The 18,138-nt window shown below is 36.2% G+C and overlaps 2 protein-coding genes across 5 annotated transcripts; one reads left to right on the forward strand and one right to left on the reverse strand.

Annotated features, from left to right (window-relative positions):
* Positions 1-2,907: 2,907 nt before the first annotated feature.
* On the reverse strand, positions 2,908-6,579 carry LOC141399467 (uncharacterized). Of its 4 annotated transcripts, XM_073978305.1 has the most exons (7): positions 6,103-6,518; positions 4,918-5,002; positions 4,586-4,810; positions 3,839-4,521; positions 3,599-3,778; positions 3,430-3,494; positions 2,908-3,236 (listed from the first exon to the last, which is right to left on the reverse strand). In XM_073978305.1, exons 1-7 carry the CDS (start codon positions 6,322-6,324, stop codon positions 3,029-3,031), a joined length of 1,668 nt encoding a protein of 555 aa, XP_073834406.1. In that variant the 5' UTR covers positions 6,325-6,518; the 3' UTR covers positions 2,908-3,028. The 4 variants fall into 4 exon arrangements, with proteins under 4 accessions (XP_073834406.1, XP_073834408.1, XP_073834405.1 ...); XM_073978307.1 differs by having other exon boundaries at positions 3,430-3,778; positions 6,174-6,579; XM_073978304.1 differs by having other exon boundaries at positions 3,430-3,778; positions 6,103-6,564.
* Positions 6,580-13,630: 7,051 nt separating this feature from the next.
* Mur18B (Mucin related 18B) lies at positions 13,631-15,308 on the forward strand. The gene is made up of 2 exons (XM_073978308.1): positions 13,631-13,827; positions 13,885-15,308. The coding sequence occupies exons 1-2, from the start codon at positions 13,699-13,701 to the stop codon at positions 15,181-15,183; spliced, it is 1,428 nt and encodes a 475-aa protein (XP_073834409.1). The 5' UTR covers positions 13,631-13,698; the 3' UTR covers positions 15,184-15,308.
* The last annotated feature ends 2,830 nt before the right edge of the window (positions 15,309-18,138 follow it).

The raw sequence follows: 18,138 nt of genomic DNA on the forward strand, positions 1-18,138 counted from the left end.
AATTTCTTCAGAAGAGAAACAATAGTATATACAATATTTCGAAGAATTTGTTATACAATAAAAAATAGCTCTGTTCCTAAACTAAAGTTGCAAACATTTTTGGGGTAATTTACAAGACGGAAATTTTTAATGGTGTTGAGTTGGAGTCCATGTCGAATGCTGAACTAGTGACGGGAATGCAATATAATATGCCATTTAGATACGACATCATTAGCCGGATTTAGCCCATTATCAGGTTTTATTTGCTAAATCCGGCCAAAATCTACCAGATTTGTCATACAAAAATAAATCCTCGTATTGAATGGATTTGTTTTTAATCCGGCATAAATCCTCGTATACAACTCTGTTTTTTGCAACAAGGTAGATGCATCCGTGAATTGCTACAACAAAAATAATTTAAAATGTCAAAATTTGTAAACGAGGCGAAAAAAATAAATTTGCTTTGATATACAAAGTTGATTTTAATCAACCAAGACTAATATTTACGATGTCTGAACGATAAAATAATTCTTTATTTGCTCATTAGTTAGCATTAGTAGCCTAATGTGATATCATTTTCGATATTAAATAATACATTTGTAATTAGCCGTATGTTTTTCGAGACGAATTCAATTTACAATAACTTTTTTTAACGTTTCAAATACGATCAGATGTGCTGATGCATCTACCTTGGTAATTGTGCTAGGCACAAAAATCAGCTGACTGCCATTTAAATCCTCCAAAGGTATATCTAAATGCAATGAGATTTGTACTGGATTTATTAAATCCAGTTGAGGATTTATGGCTAGTCTAAATGAGCAATAAAAAAATCAATTGCGTTTGGATAAACGGAGGAAGTAAGTTCAAATGTGATTGAATTTATTGGAAACTTTTTAATTTGTGTTTATATAATAAAGTTCTTTGTATTCTTGTTTTACACAAACACTAAATGCCTTTTATTTATTCTGGGGTATTTTGCAATAGCTTGCATTTTTATTGCATCTTTAGACTGATTAAAAATGCAATCCGAAGAATGCCTTTAAATTCAATCCAAAGCACTTCATCAAAAGCTGTGATTTGGATCGACGTGATGGGTGACGTAGAGGATGGAAGATACCAAGGAACGGTACTGACCGGCTTTAACATGGCAAAGTTCAGTATTTATCTTGCTCCCTCTTTCATCTCAAGTGGACACTGACCTCCCCGTGGTGTCACCTGGGGAACTGCCTTTAACACCCATTAAAGGTAGTGAGGTAACACGTGCCTACTATTTTTTTTTCGAAAAATAGTAGATTCTTGCAGGTTCTGGAACAGACATTTTGTTATAGGTCTGTTAATTGTCAATTATACACAAACGCTCGAAAAAACGCTGGACACGTGCACGGGGTTAATATAGTAAATTGTGTAAAGAGTATTATAGCGATATTGAGTATTATAAAGTTCGATTTGAGTTTTTTTTACATTTCGTCGTATTTTGGTCCCATTTAAGAACGCAAATGGCGCATTAAAGTAGCGTTATTTTTTCACTTTGAAATTGTTTAAATATCGGTATTAGAGTGGGCGATTTGAACACCATCACGTGTTATGTGTACGGTTAAAATCGAGCCCCCGGATTTTGACTTGAAGTTTTTTTTCAAGGATTTTTGGATATTTTGGCATATAACAACCAAACCATTGAGATTTTCGATCCAACACAAAGACAACAATTGTAGCCCAGACAATAATTAAGAACTCTCTAGTACATCGCAAAAGCATTTGAACGCTCCTTCAGGTAGTTATGGCCTCGAGAAGGTGCACATTTTTCGGGAGATATCGATAAATCACACTTCGCTACAAAATGGGACTCAAATCATTGGGTGGGAAATTCCTTGTGGAGATGAAAGCCCTTAGTGAGTGTACTAAGAACCCAAAAGGAAATTTTCACTATAGGTCAAGTTTCCAAGATATCGCGTGATTAATGGTTTAATTTTGGCCCCTTAATTTGTGATAAAATAGCTTTATATCTCTGTTAAGCTTTATTGTACCTTCATTTTTAGATTTCATGTCTTCAGTCAAATCAAATGCTGAATCTTTTTGTAGAATATTTCATCCCTCTAACTCAATTCCTTCCATGTTCTCTTCGTCCATTATTTTTTGAACCGTAGTAAAAGTACCACAAGATGAGATTTTACAGCATCCAAATTTTCTGCAAAAATGTTCTTCAGAATATTTTAGGTACGGTTCTCATTGATGACCAATCGATATTTCCCCGTTTTCACGGTCCTTTTGACATTTACCCGGTTTTTGTTCAGAAAACTATGTTTTGTTTTTACGTATATTCTAAGTACACTTACTAAGGGCTTTCATCTCCACAAGGAATTTTCCACCCAATGACTTTGAGTCCCATTTTGTAGCACAGTGTCACTTTTCGATATTTTCCGAAAAATGTGCACCTTCTCGAGGCTATAACTACATGAAGGAGCGCTCCAATGCTTTTGCGATGTACTAGAGAGTTCTTAATTATTGTCTGGGCTACAATTGTTGTCCGTGTGTTGGATCGAAAATCTCAATGGTTTGGTTGTTATATGCCAAAATATCCAAAAATCCTTGAAAAAAACTTCAAGTCAAAATCCGGGGGCTCCATTTGCACCGTAGACATATGATCTAGTTGACTTTTTTGCTCAGTACAATCCCAAGAATCAGAAACTTCAGGCGTCCGCTTACACTTTTTTCCTTCCATACAAATCGCCCCGGCCTAATCGGTATACTTTTCAGATTTATCTCTCTTTGAGGTGTGTTCGTTTACTAAATAAATTGTACAAGTCCAGTAACTTCTTGTAATCGACTAAGGTATTTTACATTGTACTGTCGAGTAAACGAACAACATCCAGTAACAATTTGTACAAATTTTGAGCCTGCATTAGCATGAAAAATAAACATTATTCTACAAAAAAATAAATTCTTTAATAATCAATTTCTACAACTAACACATAAATATACTAAATTCCATAATATAATACTGATTGCATAAAGACCGGCCGCTAGACCGACACTGGCTTGAAATGAAAAACTAGCCACAACCCAATGGGCAAGGACACCCCAAACTAGGATAAGAAGGCCGTTCGTAAAATGAAGAGGATATCGTATGGCTAGCCACTGAGAACGACTCATACACATCTGTAGTACCCAATCCTGTAGAAACAATGTTACCGATTGACCAAAGCCGAGGAGGGCAGCGGAAACACTCAATAGCAGTTTGGAAGTAGAAAAACTTATAACTGAAAATATAAATTTGGATTAAAATTATTATCTTATGGCCTGTTTCTCTAACACGATTCGAATTCAAACACCTGTTTTTTTTTAAAGACAATTTCTGCTTGATTTAAAACAAAAAGTAATAAAATATTTTTTAAAGCTAATTTGTATACGTATTGTATTAATGAAACAGTCCATTAACTTTAAATAACTCACAAATCAAAGCCAATCCTTTGGAAATACAGCCCAAAATGTGCCACTGAAACTTTTGCTTGTACAAACTGTTACCAAAGCGAGGAGTCATTAACGAGAAACACATCCATGGAAATGCCAACAGGGAGAATAAAAAGGGAATTTCGGCATTTTTGATAGCATGGTGACTTACAGCCAATCCGGGCAGTACAGTGAGGCACATGACATATGAGAAGATGTCAGCTGACAATAGAAATGTCGTTGGATATAATTGTGGTACCATTAAAGCCTTCTTTAAAGGTACAGCTATTTTGTCTAAAAGATTCAGCCACAAATGTGAAGTGACATCTCTTGAAAACTGTTGTAATTTATCCTGCAAAATAAGAATGTCAACATTTTTGAAATAGCCTTTAAACTCCAGCAGAACAATTACCAAGTTACTGTAACCAGAATCCACAACACCTTCTCGACTCATTTGCAGGCCATTCGAATTTGAATTCTTTATCTGTTGGGATGCACTCATGCTGCTGGTTCTGCCATAATTCTCAATTGTAGCTGAACTGGAACGCAGTACAGAAGACACCGTTTCATCTTCTTCGGGGATAATTTCCATTATCTCAACCCCATTGGGATTTATGAATGTCACATCCACTTGGTCTGTGGGTAACATGTAGTGGTGATTGTCCACCGCAGCTGCTGCCAATGTCATGGCAGTCACACTATTATGATGTTCCATTAGGGGATTCTTCCATGTACGTAGCTCAATACCATCCAATTGATCTGCAAATGTGTTGGCGTAACGTCCCAGTTGATGGTGCAGTGGTGTAAAAGTGGCATCAGCCTTAATTACCGAAATGCGTTGAGTAATGGCTCCTTCACGGTGCCGTGTTATAATTAAACTTATAGGTATGAGATTCACTAATAGGGCAGACATTAGAACTATGGACTGGGCAGTGCCATACAGGGTGCGCAAATTGGTAAAGGCGAAGGATAAAAACAACTGACAAAAGGCTTCTCCGCACAAGTGTATGGTCTTACAAACAAACTTGTCTTCTCTTGGGCGCACAGCTTCCAGTATGACATGGGTCTTCCATATGAATAGACTGGCTCCAATGCCTGCAATAAATTTTTCATTCAGATTATTCAAATTTCTTTGTGCTTACAATCAAATTTAACTTACCACCAAAGAACCCGTAAAATACAATGGCAATTATTTGAGTAGTTGTAGTAACTCGTATCCATGCCGAAGAGAAGAAAATTCCGCTTATCATCAGGGAACAAAATGTAATCAAGGTGGCCAATAGAAATACTTTACGATATTTAATCGTCTCCCTTGTGCGTCCATGATACTCGCTGTCCAAATGTTCAAGGATGCTGCGACATAATTGACCTGTTGCCATATATACTAAACAATTTTTTGAGTTTATAAAACACTTCATATCATGCTTGATCTTGCACAAAAATTTAGCTAGCTAAAAATGCAAAAATGGTTTTATATTATTAATTACATACCGATAGCTGGCCATATTCGTAGTACCAAATCTTTGTCGGACTCAACAACGTTACCGTACAGGTAGGCGGGTGTGGCAAGAAAAGCCTGTGTGTGGAAGAATGGAAGATAAAATGTGGAATATTAAATTGGTCTGTTCCAGAACCCGCAAGAAGCTACTATTTTTTACTACGGTAACAATTTTGCTTTATATTATTGAAAAAATTATAAAAATAGTAGATTCTTGCAGTTCTGGAACACACCAATACTTATATATGTTATTAATTTTCAAGTAATGTACAATGTTGTTTATTTAAGTACATGATCGCTGTTCTGAATGCAAATTTTCCAAAACTGTTTGGAATTGAGAGCCAAGACTCTCAACAAACTGTAGTTCGTTATCAGAGATGATGGTTACTTGAGAGTTTCAAGCTTGGAAATTGAGTTTGGAAAATGTCAAATTTTCTGTGTTGAAAGTTGTGCTAATAGTTCCATTCGATCGGATCGTTTGTATGAAATAAACTACATATGAGCGATTTTATGTGTTCATTTGTATGAAATCAATAAGACGTTTACTGAACTAGGAACAGATTTTACATATCGATCGATGCGGTAAGAATGTGTTAAATTTGGAACTGGTGGATATTTGTTTGTATGTGTATGGACTGATATGGTTTAGCAAAGATACATTCACAAATAGTCAAAAAGAGAGTTTGATTCAAAACTTTGACAATCCATGGAATAAAATGTAATTTTATTCAAATTTTTTTACATTGATCCCCATGATCCGCACAACTATAATTCTGGTTTCCACAACTATAATTTCCATAAGTGCTAATGGACATTTTAGGGATTGAGTTAATTTTGTTCTAGGATCTGGAGATTTTTGTGTCTTTTTCTCTGCTGTTGATAGAGTTGAAATGTTTCAGTGAGATTTTGTTATATCGTTTTTGTTTTGAATTTTCGAGTTCACACTTTCAATACATTTCGTATATTTATGTTCCAACTGTGTTTCTTTATATGTAAATGTTAATCTCTCATTTAAATAGCAACGTAAGATTTCATAGCCTAAATTTTTCCTTTAGCAATAATGAAAATATGGTTATTTTTGTTTTGTTTTTTTACATATTGTATCTGTCTACCCGTATGTTTGTATGTAAGTATGTATGATTAAAATTAAAATCTTTTGTTTGTACTCATGTATGTACATGTATTACGAAACCACACAACATATACTTCTGTTGAATATGTTTCTTTATCACTCGTCTGCGTTGAATACCGGCTGTGGCCACTGTTGTAGGTACTGGTCGCCTTACGCTCGTTGTTGCCGCTGGCCCAAGAAGTGAAGCTTCTAGGGGATTTCGGGATATGTTTCCCGCCGAATCACGGTTATCGCGAAACGCCGCATTGTTCGAATAGCCCCCATCCATTTGAGGTGAACGAATACTTTTGTTGCCAAAAATACGATTATTACTACGCAATTCGAGTCGCTTCTCTTCGGCGCGATTAAGAAAAAATAAAATAAATATGAAAAAAAATAAGCAATTTTTTGTGTTTGGCCGCTTAATAGCGATAGAAATCCGCCTATTGTCTAACTGTGTTTGGTTGTTGCTTGAATCCGCAGTGAACTGCTGTTAAACTTGTGGAATCGCAAATGTCAGATTTCAACTGTGTGTATACCAACCTATAAACAACAATATAATTTATACGCTGATAAGAGCCTTATCTGCTGATAATATCTTGAGATTACTTCTTTGAATGCATTTAACCACTGTCAGATTTTTTCGGAGTACTTTCCACTGTTTGAGTGTAATTGAAGTGTTTTGAGTTAAACTGAAAAAAAAATACAATTTAACAATTCAAAGAATAACGGTACTTGTCCGAAATACCTTTTTTGAAGTTTAGTATGTTTTGTACGTTACATTCAAATGTATGAATGGTTACAATTTACTGTATTCAGATTACTCGGCCTCATTATCCCACCTTAATGACTGAAATTTGGTATTTAGTGTTCGTTGGGTGTATACATCTTTCAAGAAGACATTTTTCGGCACAGGCCCACACCTCAATATAGCTCCCATAGAACTGTACCTGGAAAGTTGTGGCTTCCATATTCCACCGAAATGACTGAAATTTGGTATTTATTCTTCGTTGATGGTATAAAATTTTCCACCTGCACTTTGTTGCTATAGGTCCACGTCTTCATATAGTCCCCATAGAACGGTACCTCCGGATTTCTGGTATTTGGAAGATTGTGGCCTCAATATTCCTCCGAAATGGACGAAATTTGGTTTAAGTCTTCCTTGGGGGTATACAACTTTCCACCTGCAATTTGTCGATATAGGTCCACGTCGTCATATAGCCCCCCTAGAACTGTTCCTCCCGATTTCCAATTTTTTGGAGGTTGTTACCTCCTTGTGGTAAAAAACTTTCCACCTAAAATTTGTCAGTTTAGGTGCAGGACTTCATATAGGCCCTATAGAACGAAACCTCCCGATTTTCGGTATTCCAATGTCTATTTATGAGTTAAGGCCAAAAATTGTCCTACTTTGCATCAAAGTAAAAGTGAGATAATCGATTATTCTTAGTCGACTTTCGGAAGACGGAGTCAACTATTATTCGTAGTCAACCATTAGTCGTAGTCTATTAGTATTCTTAGTCGGTTATTAATCTTGTTCGACTATTAGTCGTAGTTGACTATTGGGTGTGCTAAAAACGCATAATTTACGGTACTTTTTTAGGCCGCCATCAGACCATCTGCTTTTTCACATGCATGACATCAGCTGTTCTGTATATTAGTATACCCAAAGTGACAACATACATGTGAAAAAGCAGATGGTCTGATGGCCGCCTTATACATATAACCATCACGGATCGCATCAACGAAAATGGTCGATTATAATCGGGTTTCGGCGGTTAACAATTAATTGAAAGTCGACTTTTAGAACACTCTCAAATAATCGACTAACCGAAAATCGAGTTTTAAGTTTTTCACGAAAACTGAATAATCGAAAAACCGATTATTGCAATGCACTGCGTATCCCTATTTTTGACGGCCCTCACGACCTTTGTTTTGAGCGAGTGTAGGCCACGATTGAATTCATTAAATCAGTTTTTCATAGAGATATAGGATGATCCTTTATCGACATACAAATATTTAATTTGATCGATGCACTTTTGCCGTGATTATCCACGAAGAAAGTTGTGAAAAATTATGGAACGAAAAAAACACTGCGTGTTGGCTAAGCCAGACACTTTTTTAGTTTCTTACGTATTATCGTTTAGAGATGGGCGCGTGTCGTGCCGTGAATAGTGCGTGTTCGTGTCTTCTCGAATATCGCCGTGCTTGTGCGTGTCGTGCCAGCGCGATTTTGCACGACACGACCAAACACGATCTGCACTATGTTCCACGATTGTGCTTAATTTTTGGGCTCCCTTTAGATGTCGTGCAAGAACCATACTAAACACAAAAATCGAACAAGAATATAAAACCGGCCAAAAAATTCACCAACTGTAGTTTTGCTAGTCGTTTTTGTAGTCTGGTACTTTTTGCCGTTTTGTTAACAAAACAAATGACTGTTTGCCATTTGTTTTGTTAATGAGAGAGAAGCAAATACAAAACAACTCAGCGGGTTAACGGAATATACTGTCATTGAAAATCAGTTGTTTATCTTGCTAAAATTGATATTGAAGACAAGTTGGGAAATTCTGTATTTGTGACTGACAATGGTTCCAACGTAGTTTCGGCTTTTAAAAGATTTAAACGTATATCTTGCGATTGCCACAATTTGAACTTAGTTATGGATGATCTTATTGAAAAACATCCTCTTCCCGAATTGCGAAAACTGATTGACTGCTCAAAAAAGCTTGTAAAATATTTTACACACTTGGAGCTAAACAACAAATTGTCGAAAACGTTAAAACAAGATATAAGAACTCGTCGGAATGCAACATATATTGTGCTTGAGAGCATATAACAAGTCCAGAATGAGATTAAGAGTATTTTGCAGAAAAGAATGAGTTGGATCGTATATCTAATTTAAAGTTTTCATTGCAAGAACCTCTATTGGGTTTTCTCAAAATATTCAAAGAGTGTTCCGGAAAATAAATCTCGGAAATACCCTACTATGCACATTTTTGCCCTATGGTCTGAAAAACTTTTGAAAGTTTGCTCAACTGATACCATGGACTCTAAATTCATGAAAGATTTGAAAGCTAAAGCTAAACAATCATTGCTTAAACGCTTTGTACCAGCAATGGCACATCTTATAGGGATGTTTTTATGTTTAGAAAAAAAGAAATGTCGTAATAGCTAATTTAAAAGCAATGTTACTTGATATAAAATGTAAGAAGATAGAGTGTTCTAAGCAAGAGCAGGAAATTACAATGCCACATTTACACGAATTTTTCAGGATAGCGCGAGTGCCGTATCTAGCCAGACTGATGTTTTAAAATTTTGGAGAGGGTCTAATATAAAATTTTTAAAACAATTAGCCAAGAAAAATGTGGATGTACCCGTCAGCGCAGCAACGAGCGAGAGATTTTTTTCCACATCTGGAAATAATGTATTTAAATAAGAATATGTACATATTAGTTTATAAGTAATTTTGCAATATGTATATTTTAGAAGTATATATGAATGTTTGTTTGAACAAATAATTGTACAACTATATGAATATTTCGTTTTTTTGTAATTTCGTGAGTGAGTGTACGTGTTCTTGCCTTCTTGAAAAACGCCGTGTTTGCTTAAAATTTTTGTTCCGCAAAAACACTCTATGTTGCGTATAAGTAATAAAACTGTTACGCACCAATGTTAAGAAATACAAAATAATTGGTCTGTTCCAAATCTAAAAGAATGTACTAATTTGTACTAGTTTCTTGATATCATAAAGGAAAATTTTTATCGTAGTACAAATTTGTGGATTCTTATTTTTAACCCAGTTTATTGTTTTTCACTTTTTTAGGCTTACTTAATTTCCTTTTAATAATAATAAATATTTATATTCTTTGGCATCTTCTATGCCACTTATAGCCCATGCAAAAACAAGCATAATGTTGAAAAATGTAAGAAACCACGTTTTTCACAAGACTTACGTTATACAATCACTTTATGAATTAACCTATAAAACCAAAAGTATTTTCGGTTCCATAGACTCCCACGTCAGTTGGTACGTCAGAACCTGTTTGCAATATTGTTCCTTAATTTACTCAAGGTGTAAAGGAAATTAGAAAGAAATAAAACACGATGTGAATGTATGTTTCCCAATAGCAGTGGACTGTATTTTTATTGTTTTTACGTTGGAAGAACGATATTAACTTTGTAAAAAGGGTTTTTAGGAGTAGGACGTGATCCTATCCTTGCCGTAGGCCAAGGTGTTGGTTTAAAAACTCGCGTAGATGCTGAAAGGCGGGCTATATATAGTAACGTCCCTCATTAGAATACGCCATTACCTTTGATTTTATGTACGAAGTACATAGTCGTATTTGAAGGTAGTAGATAGATTCTAGGGAGGAGAAAAAGCATCATTGGGACAAATCTAAAAATTGAGAAGGGTTTAATGAAAACCTCGTAGCAATTTGTTCACAAGGTATATACAAGTTCGATCAATAAGCCCACCAGTAGTGCGATTCTCTAACACATTTTTGGAGTTACCGACAAAAATCGTCAAAATTAAAATTTCGATAATTAACGATATTATTCGGTAAGTTAGCGACCAATAGAAAGTATTCGCAAAGTTCTACCGATAGCAACAGTGTTTTCAACTTTTATTTGAACATTTCATTCATAATTTTGCGTTTTAATGTTACCGATTTTTGTCGGTAACTCAAAAAATGATTTAGAGAATCGCACTACTGAAATACATTATCTGAAATTCGAAGTAACTCGGATCAAAATAATGTAAAATCTATTATGTTTGATGTCAAAAGTAGTCTGATTGGCTGACCTTGTATATGCCTCGGATTTACTGTTAAATTAATTTAGTATTATTTCAAATATTCCTCTTTAGTTGCACATCCGGTATTCGGATACACAACACAAAGAATTAAGAAAACGGATGAGGTCAATTGACGTTGACCGAAACTATCCAGAAAATAAAATCATTAGCAAATAATGTGTTTTATAGTACTTTTTGGTAGTCGTAACTACTTACAAAATGCCCTACCAACTCATTATTCTAAAAAAATGTTCGCCTATAGAACAACGGAATATCTTCATTATTGTCCGAAATTTTGACGAAAAAGACGAAGAACTCAAACATCTTACAATTCAACGAGTTAAAGCTTATTTACGGATTCAAACGTTCTTATCTATGTGAATGTGAAAGGTTGTGGGTTTAACCATGATGAAATTGAGAATATCTTGCGTTTAACTATCGACATGTGTAGGAAATAAAATAGATTTTCAATAAAAATCTCATGTGTGTTTTCGCATAAAAAATGCAAAACTTTTAAAATGGCAATAAAATTGGAGTTTGGATCACTAATTGCCATAATTAATACTGTTCCTTAAATAATGAGTCGAAAAACTCGCATTTATCAATTACATATAAAAATGTACAAATATTGGTTACTACTCTTCAATAAAGCGCATAAATTCTATAAAAAGTAGGACTTGAATTTTTGGTGGGGAAGTTTCAGTAGCATTGGCTTAAAAATGAAGATAAAATGCTTAAAACACTTGAAATCAGGTGGCGCCGCTATATAGGGGCTATACCAAAACCTGTACCTATGTCCATAATTTTTAGTGAGGAAGTTTCTGTACCAATGGGGGGTCCCATTGCCAAGTTACAGACAATTCGGCCTAAAAATGAAGATTAAATCCTCATAATACTTGAAATCGGGTGGTATCACTGTAAGGGGTCTAAACCAAAACCTGGACCTACGTTCACAATTTTTGGTGGGGAAATGTCTGTAACATTGGAAATCCTAAATGACAGCTAATTCGGGTAAAAATGAAGATAAAATCTTCAAAATACCTAAAATCGGGTGGTACCGCTATATGGAGGCTGTAGGGAAAAAATGGGTCATATTCATGTATTGTCATCCAAATCTGAAAAGTGTGCAAAGTTTCAGTTCGATTTGTCAACTGCAACTGCGTTAAAAATGAGTTACTAGATTTGAATTAAATCGGGTGGTCCCGCTATATGGGGGCTATAGGGAAAAATTGACCCATATTGGATTTGGTTTCATATTCATGTATTGTCATCCGAATCTGAAAAATGTGCAAAGTTTCAGTTCGATTGGTCAACTGCAACTCTGTGGAAAATGAGTTACCATATTTGAAAATCAAGTTAAATGAAACACCGTAAAAACACTGTAAAATTTGACCAATATTGGTTTTGATTTCATATTCATGTATTGTCATTCAAATCGGAAACGTGTTCAAGTCAAATAAAACATCGTTAAACCACTGTAAAATGGACAAATCTTTGTTTTAATTTCATACTCATGTACAGTCATCTAAATCTGAAAAGTGTGCAAAGTTTCAGTTCGATTGGTCAACTACAACTGCGTTAAAAATGAGTTACCAGATTTGAACTAAACGGACACCAAAGCAAGTTAAATAAAGCACTGTAAAAAGAATATTTGAGTTAAATGTAAAATGAACGAAGGAACTATGTATATGGAACGAAGGAACGATATTAAGGAGCTATTTCCTTTTGATAAAAGGAAGGAGGAAGATTGAACCGTTCAGTGAACTAGATTGCCCAACTCTATTATTTACCAGGACTTTCGCATAAATCAACAAAAAAAGTTTTGTGAGTTTATGATGCACTAAAACAGACAAAATCATGCTTGACCTTACACAGAAATTCAACACAGGCATCTGGTTAGTTCTTTGCAAAAGATGGTCCAAGTATTTGTTGTATTTTTTTATAATAATCTTTTTTTAAGTTGGGAAGTCAAATATCAATCGGCAACTTGAAACGCCTTTTTCTCGAAATTGAATTTATTGAGATGTGGCATTCAAATGAGCGATATGATAGTAAAGTAAAATATTAGGTATACGCATTCCAACAACAATTTTAGATGAAATTGCATTTACCTTGAGAAAATATGTCAAATACATTGTAGTTTTCCTTTTGTCATCGGAAAATAGTAAATAGTTGGTGAGTATTAAATGTTTGTCAATGTCTCGGTTGACAGCTTTTATCGCCACAAATTTGATAAACGTTTAACACAAAATAAAAATAAAAAATACCAAAGTGGTAAAAAAATAACTAAAGAATTTAACACAATAAAAACACTCAACATTTGTATATTGAGATCAAACACTTCTGTCCATTAGTTAAAAAAGTAAACAAAATAGAGGTGGCGTTTTCACAAATCGTGTCTGGTCTTTTTAAAGCTGAACACAGTTAGAAAAAAAGGAAAGGCCCTGTTCTGTAGTAATATTGCGACTCTGTTCTAAAGTGGTAAATTCCATTCAAACGGATGTTTTCGCAAAAATAGAATTGAAAAAAAAAATGTTAAAAAATAAAGCTGTAAATGTCGCTCAGTAATTAAGCAGATTTGTTTGCACTGATCGCCCCTGTCCCAGATAAATGTTTTTTATTTTGTTTTTTCTTTTTACAAACCGAAGGGAGATGAACGTATCACTAACCCACCCACCTACGTATGCCTCTTTTCACAGAGTCTGGGACGAGTGCACGCTTATCTGTCCAGATTATTGTTTTGACTTTAGTTGCCAAAGGAATCAAGATGACACATCTATTTACACGAATAACTGTATTTGACTAAGATAATTCGATAAGCGATGCTGGTTGACGGCTGGTTGATCAGGGTGACACATTACCGTGTTGATGTGTTGGGTCTATAAAATGCCAAGTAATTGTGGACTGGCTCCAAGTAATACGACGACACTAGAAACGAATACAACAATGGTGGAGGCAAAGAAGCTAGCTTTAATTTTAATCGGCATTTACGTGGTGGTAAGACACAGAAGTAGAAGTGTATTATGAAGATAAAAAAATATTGCAAATTTCTAGATTTTGGCCAACATTGGCATCGTAAATGGAAATGTGGTGACAACGACCCTGGATCCTTTGGTATCTGATGCGGATGCCGTAGTTACAACGGAAGTGGCATGGAATGAAGATGTAACCGATGTAAATCCTGGAGATGTGAATACGGCTGAATCCGTGGTAACAACAACTGCGCCTGGTGCTGAAGATGTAACAGATGAAAATCCTGGAGATGTCAATACGGCTGAACCCGAGGTAACAACGACAACATCTGAAGGTGTTACTGAATGTGTTTGCGATTGTAGTGCCCAAGGACGTGAATGTGATAATAATACAGCCAGTCCTAATGCTGATGTGCCGGCTGCTACAACCGAAGCTTCAGGGCAGAATGGATCTCCTACAAACGTTCCAAATGAAGGAACTGACACCACAACATCATCATCATCCTCATCATCATCATCCACCACCCAAGAAGTAACCACCACTACTTCTACAACTGCCCCGCCACCTCCACCGTGTAATACACCTGGTGTTGAAGCAGATCCATCCGATTGTCGTTTATATCACGATTGCACTGCAACCGGCTCGGCAGATGGCAGTTTCCATTTGCTAACCAAGTTCTGTGCTTCCAATGAAGCGTTTAATGCCAAGTTGAGGCGATGCAGTCGTGATATTTCATCTTGTCCAAATGAAGTAATTTGCCAGGTCAAGGGCGGAGTAGCTGATCCTGCCAGCAATACCTCGTACTATTTGTGCGAACCTCGTTTAATTGGTGGTGGTTTTCATGTTTTCCATGTTCAATGTTCGGCCAACCAAATATTCTATCCTCTACTGGGCAAATGTTACTTGGATTTGGAGAATTTACCGGCCGCCCCAGTCTATCCAGGATTCCCGCCATACTATTGGAACCCATTTGAAGATATTGACATTGTCAAAGCTGAGTTGAAATTAATTAAGGAACAAGACAAGCTAACATTGAAATTGGAAAAGGAACTTTTGAAGGCTGAGAAGAAGCGTCAAAAAGAATTGCAAAAAGAAGCTGAACAAAAAGCCAAGTTGGAAGAAAAACTAAAGAAAGAATTGCTAAAACAGGAAAGTTCCACTTTTGTTTGTCCCCAGGATGGTAACTATCCTTCAACTGTGAGCGAAACCGCCTACTTTGTGTGTGTCAGCAAGAAGGGCAAGTCCAAGGTTACTGTGGTCCAATGTCCGGTTGGTTCCAAGTTCAGTTCTGACGTTGGCTTTTGTGTCATTGACAATACCCTTTTAAATCAGGCATTGAATAACTCCAGTCTCGAAGATGATGACGACGATGAAGATTGAAAATAAGAAGATAAAATCGTCTTATGCACATTGGAATGTTAATATTTAAAAGAAAATCGGTGTGTTCAAATAATTGTGTGTTAAAATATATATTCAAGTAATAAAATATATTAGCAAATCCGTCAGTTCTTTGTATAATTTAAGAAAATTGTGTTAAATACTGCCGCTGACAAACGGATAGACCGTTAATGTGTTCAATAGAGTTGGACAATCTACTTCCTAGTTCCTCAACGTATGAGTGAATTTATACAAACGAACATATTCTTACTTACTCATACATAATTTTTTACAAACGATGCGATCGATTGGAACTACACAGTGAGCTCCATTCTTCATTTTATGTTTAATTAATACACACAAAAACATGCAGTACCTAATCCCACTAGAAAACAAGTAAAAAAGTATCAGTCGGCTTTGCCGACAGAGATATTCCCTCAGCCTGTGTATATTGAAACAATTTTCCCAAAATACGTATGTATTTAGGGGGTTTTAAAAATTTTGGGCGTTTGAACCGACAAAACTGTTGATTAGGATTAAAGATCAAAAGTTTTGCGGAGGAGATACTAAAAGGAATGGATCGACATTGACCGTTATGGAAGTGGATCTCCAGCCACAACATATGGTGCCACAGGGGGTTTTTACATTCTTCGGGCTGTTTGCTCAAGAAGTATGGACTTGCCTCTAAAAAACTTTTACCATCGTAATTGAGGCAGCGAATGCAAGTTGCTTCAACAAAAATTAAAGTGAATCGAGAGCATGTCTTAAAGTGAACTTATCCGAAATGTTGTGTGGGAGGTACCGGATGGGGTGGACAAATATAGTCTATATTAGAACCTGATCTATATCTGGTAGATATATTAGGATGTGTAAAGTATAGACCAATACGGCCACTCCCATCCAGAGTTATCGTGCGCACAATTTTTCCGAACATTTTTGAACTTATGTGGGGGAGGTACCTGAAGGAGTGAACCGATATGGCTTATCTTCAGACTTAAACTATGTTTGGACAAAATATTACTAAGGCCAAATTTTGGACCGAATCGGCAGATCCGTTCGAGAGTTATCTTGCGCTCCAACCACCTCACACGGTGTCATAGGTTTTTTTTGCAACTTTCAGGCTATTTTCTCAGGAAGTATGCACTTGCCCCTGATGAAACTTGTACCGTCGTATGGAGAGCAGTAAATAAAAGTTGCTAAAACAAAAATCAAAGCGATTTGAGAGATGGCTCTAAACTAAACTTTTCCGAAATTTTGTGTGGGAGGTACCCGAAAGAGTGGACCGATATAATCCATATTCGAGCTGTATGCCTAGAGGTAGTATTACCATATGCAAAGTTTGGTTCAATTCGGTTGCTCCCTTCGAGACACACACAAGTTTTGCGACAATTTTTGAACATTTGTGGGGGAGGTACCTGAAGGTGTGGAACTATATGGCCCATCTTCGAACTTAAATCAAATCTAGACAAAATATTTGGATACCCAACATTTTAACCGAATCGATTGATCCGTTCGAGAGTTATCGTGCGCACCAGTAAGCCAGACAGACAGACAGACGGACGGACATTGCTAGATCTACTCAAAATTGTCTGAAACGGATATCGTACAAACATACTTGGGGTCTAAAACCATTATTTCGATGAGGCACATTTTTGGTCGTATCAAAGTGTAAATACCCTCTTTAGCCTAAAGGCTGAGGGTATAAATACTACCCATTATAATTTACTACAATTTTCGACACACCACAGATCCATTAATTACATTTGATTACTGACGTATCATTAAAATAACAACAACATGTGATATACATTCCCATAAGATCGATCCACTTTACTAACTTACGTAGGTGGTTCTGCTTGCTCACCGTACACTTGTTCTACAAGCAGAACTAAGGATAGATTTCCACCCTCCCCGATCTCTTGCAATTTCATTCCAGTTAGAAGCGATGCCACGGTCTTCGGCTGTTCTTACATAGAAGTTTTGTAATATCAGCTTTTCGTTTACCACCTTGCAGCTCATGTGCATACGCCTTTTTTGCGGGGGCATCATCGTTCCTTTTTATGACATGATCAAGCCTACGCAATCGTTGTAATTCATTGCGTTTAACTATGTCGATTTTAGTATATATCTGATATAGCTCGTAGTTCATTCGACGCCGATCTTCACCGCCAACGAAGATTGGGCCGTATATCTTTCGGAGGATTTTTCTCTCGAACACAACAAGAACTTCCTTATCTGCTTGAGCAAGTACCGATGCTTCGGAGTCATACAATACCGATGCTTCGGAGCCGTAGTGTGTGATTTTTGTTTCACGAGATGTGGCTTTGTTCTCTAAACTGCTTACTTAGCTCAAAATAGCATCCATTTCCTAATATTGTTTTTCTCCTTATTTCAGAACTGATATTGTTTGTTCCATTTATGGCGGTGCCGAGGTAAATGAAGATTGTATGTTCCAACTTCCACAGTTGGTTTGGATTCAATGAACGCGTTGCGTGTCGATACTATCAATTTGCTCCTATTGCCGTTTACTGTCATCCTTACTCTAGCAGATTCCTCTTCCACTCTTACAAAGGTTTCATTATTATTTCTTCCCATTGACCTATGATGTCGATGTCGTCGGCATAAGCAAGTAGCATTTGGTTCTTCTTATATTGTGCCATTTCTATTTGTATCAGAATCTGGTATGATCTTCTCCAGCAGGATATTGAAGAGATCACAAGAGAGACTATCTCCTTGTTTATATCAGCTTGGCGGGGTCTCCACCTGTTTCAATGGTGGATTTGACAGGTATAAAGCCGCATTTATATGGTCCTATTATCTCATTGATCTTGGGCTTTAGTCGTTCGCATAATATGAGGGATATTAGTTTATAAGCGATGGGTAGCGGAGTTATGTCTCATTGGAACATAAAAACATACAGTTTTATCTCCTTATTTACCCAGCAAACCAAATGTCTGA

The sequence above is a fragment of the Musca autumnalis genome, unplaced genomic scaffold, assembly GCF_047663935.1.
Source record: "Musca autumnalis isolate F117 unplaced genomic scaffold, ASM4766393v1 scaffold_3, whole genome shotgun sequence".
Lineage (NCBI taxonomy): Eukaryota > Metazoa > Arthropoda > Insecta > Diptera > Muscidae > Musca > Musca autumnalis.

Coding starts and splice junctions, on each gene's coding strand:
- LOC141399467 (XM_073978303.1), bottom strand. CDS start 6,324: ATGGATGGGGGCTATTCGAACAATGCGGCGTTTCGCGATAACCGTGAT. Junction 5,003..6,102: donor TGTGTGGTTTCGTAATACAT/GTACATACATGA, acceptor TTCCACACACAG/GCTTTTCTTGCCACACCCGC. Junction 4,811..4,917: donor ACGAATATGGCCAGCTATCG/GTATGTAATTAA, acceptor AAAATTGTTTAG/TATATATGGCAACAGGTCAA.
- Mur18B (XM_073978308.1), top strand. CDS start 13,699: ATGTGTTGGGTCTATAAAATGCCAAGTAATTGTGGACTGGCTCCAAGT. Junction 13,828..13,884: donor TAATCGGCATTTACGTGGTG/GTAAGACACAGA, acceptor GCAAATTTCTAG/ATTTTGGCCAACATTGGCAT.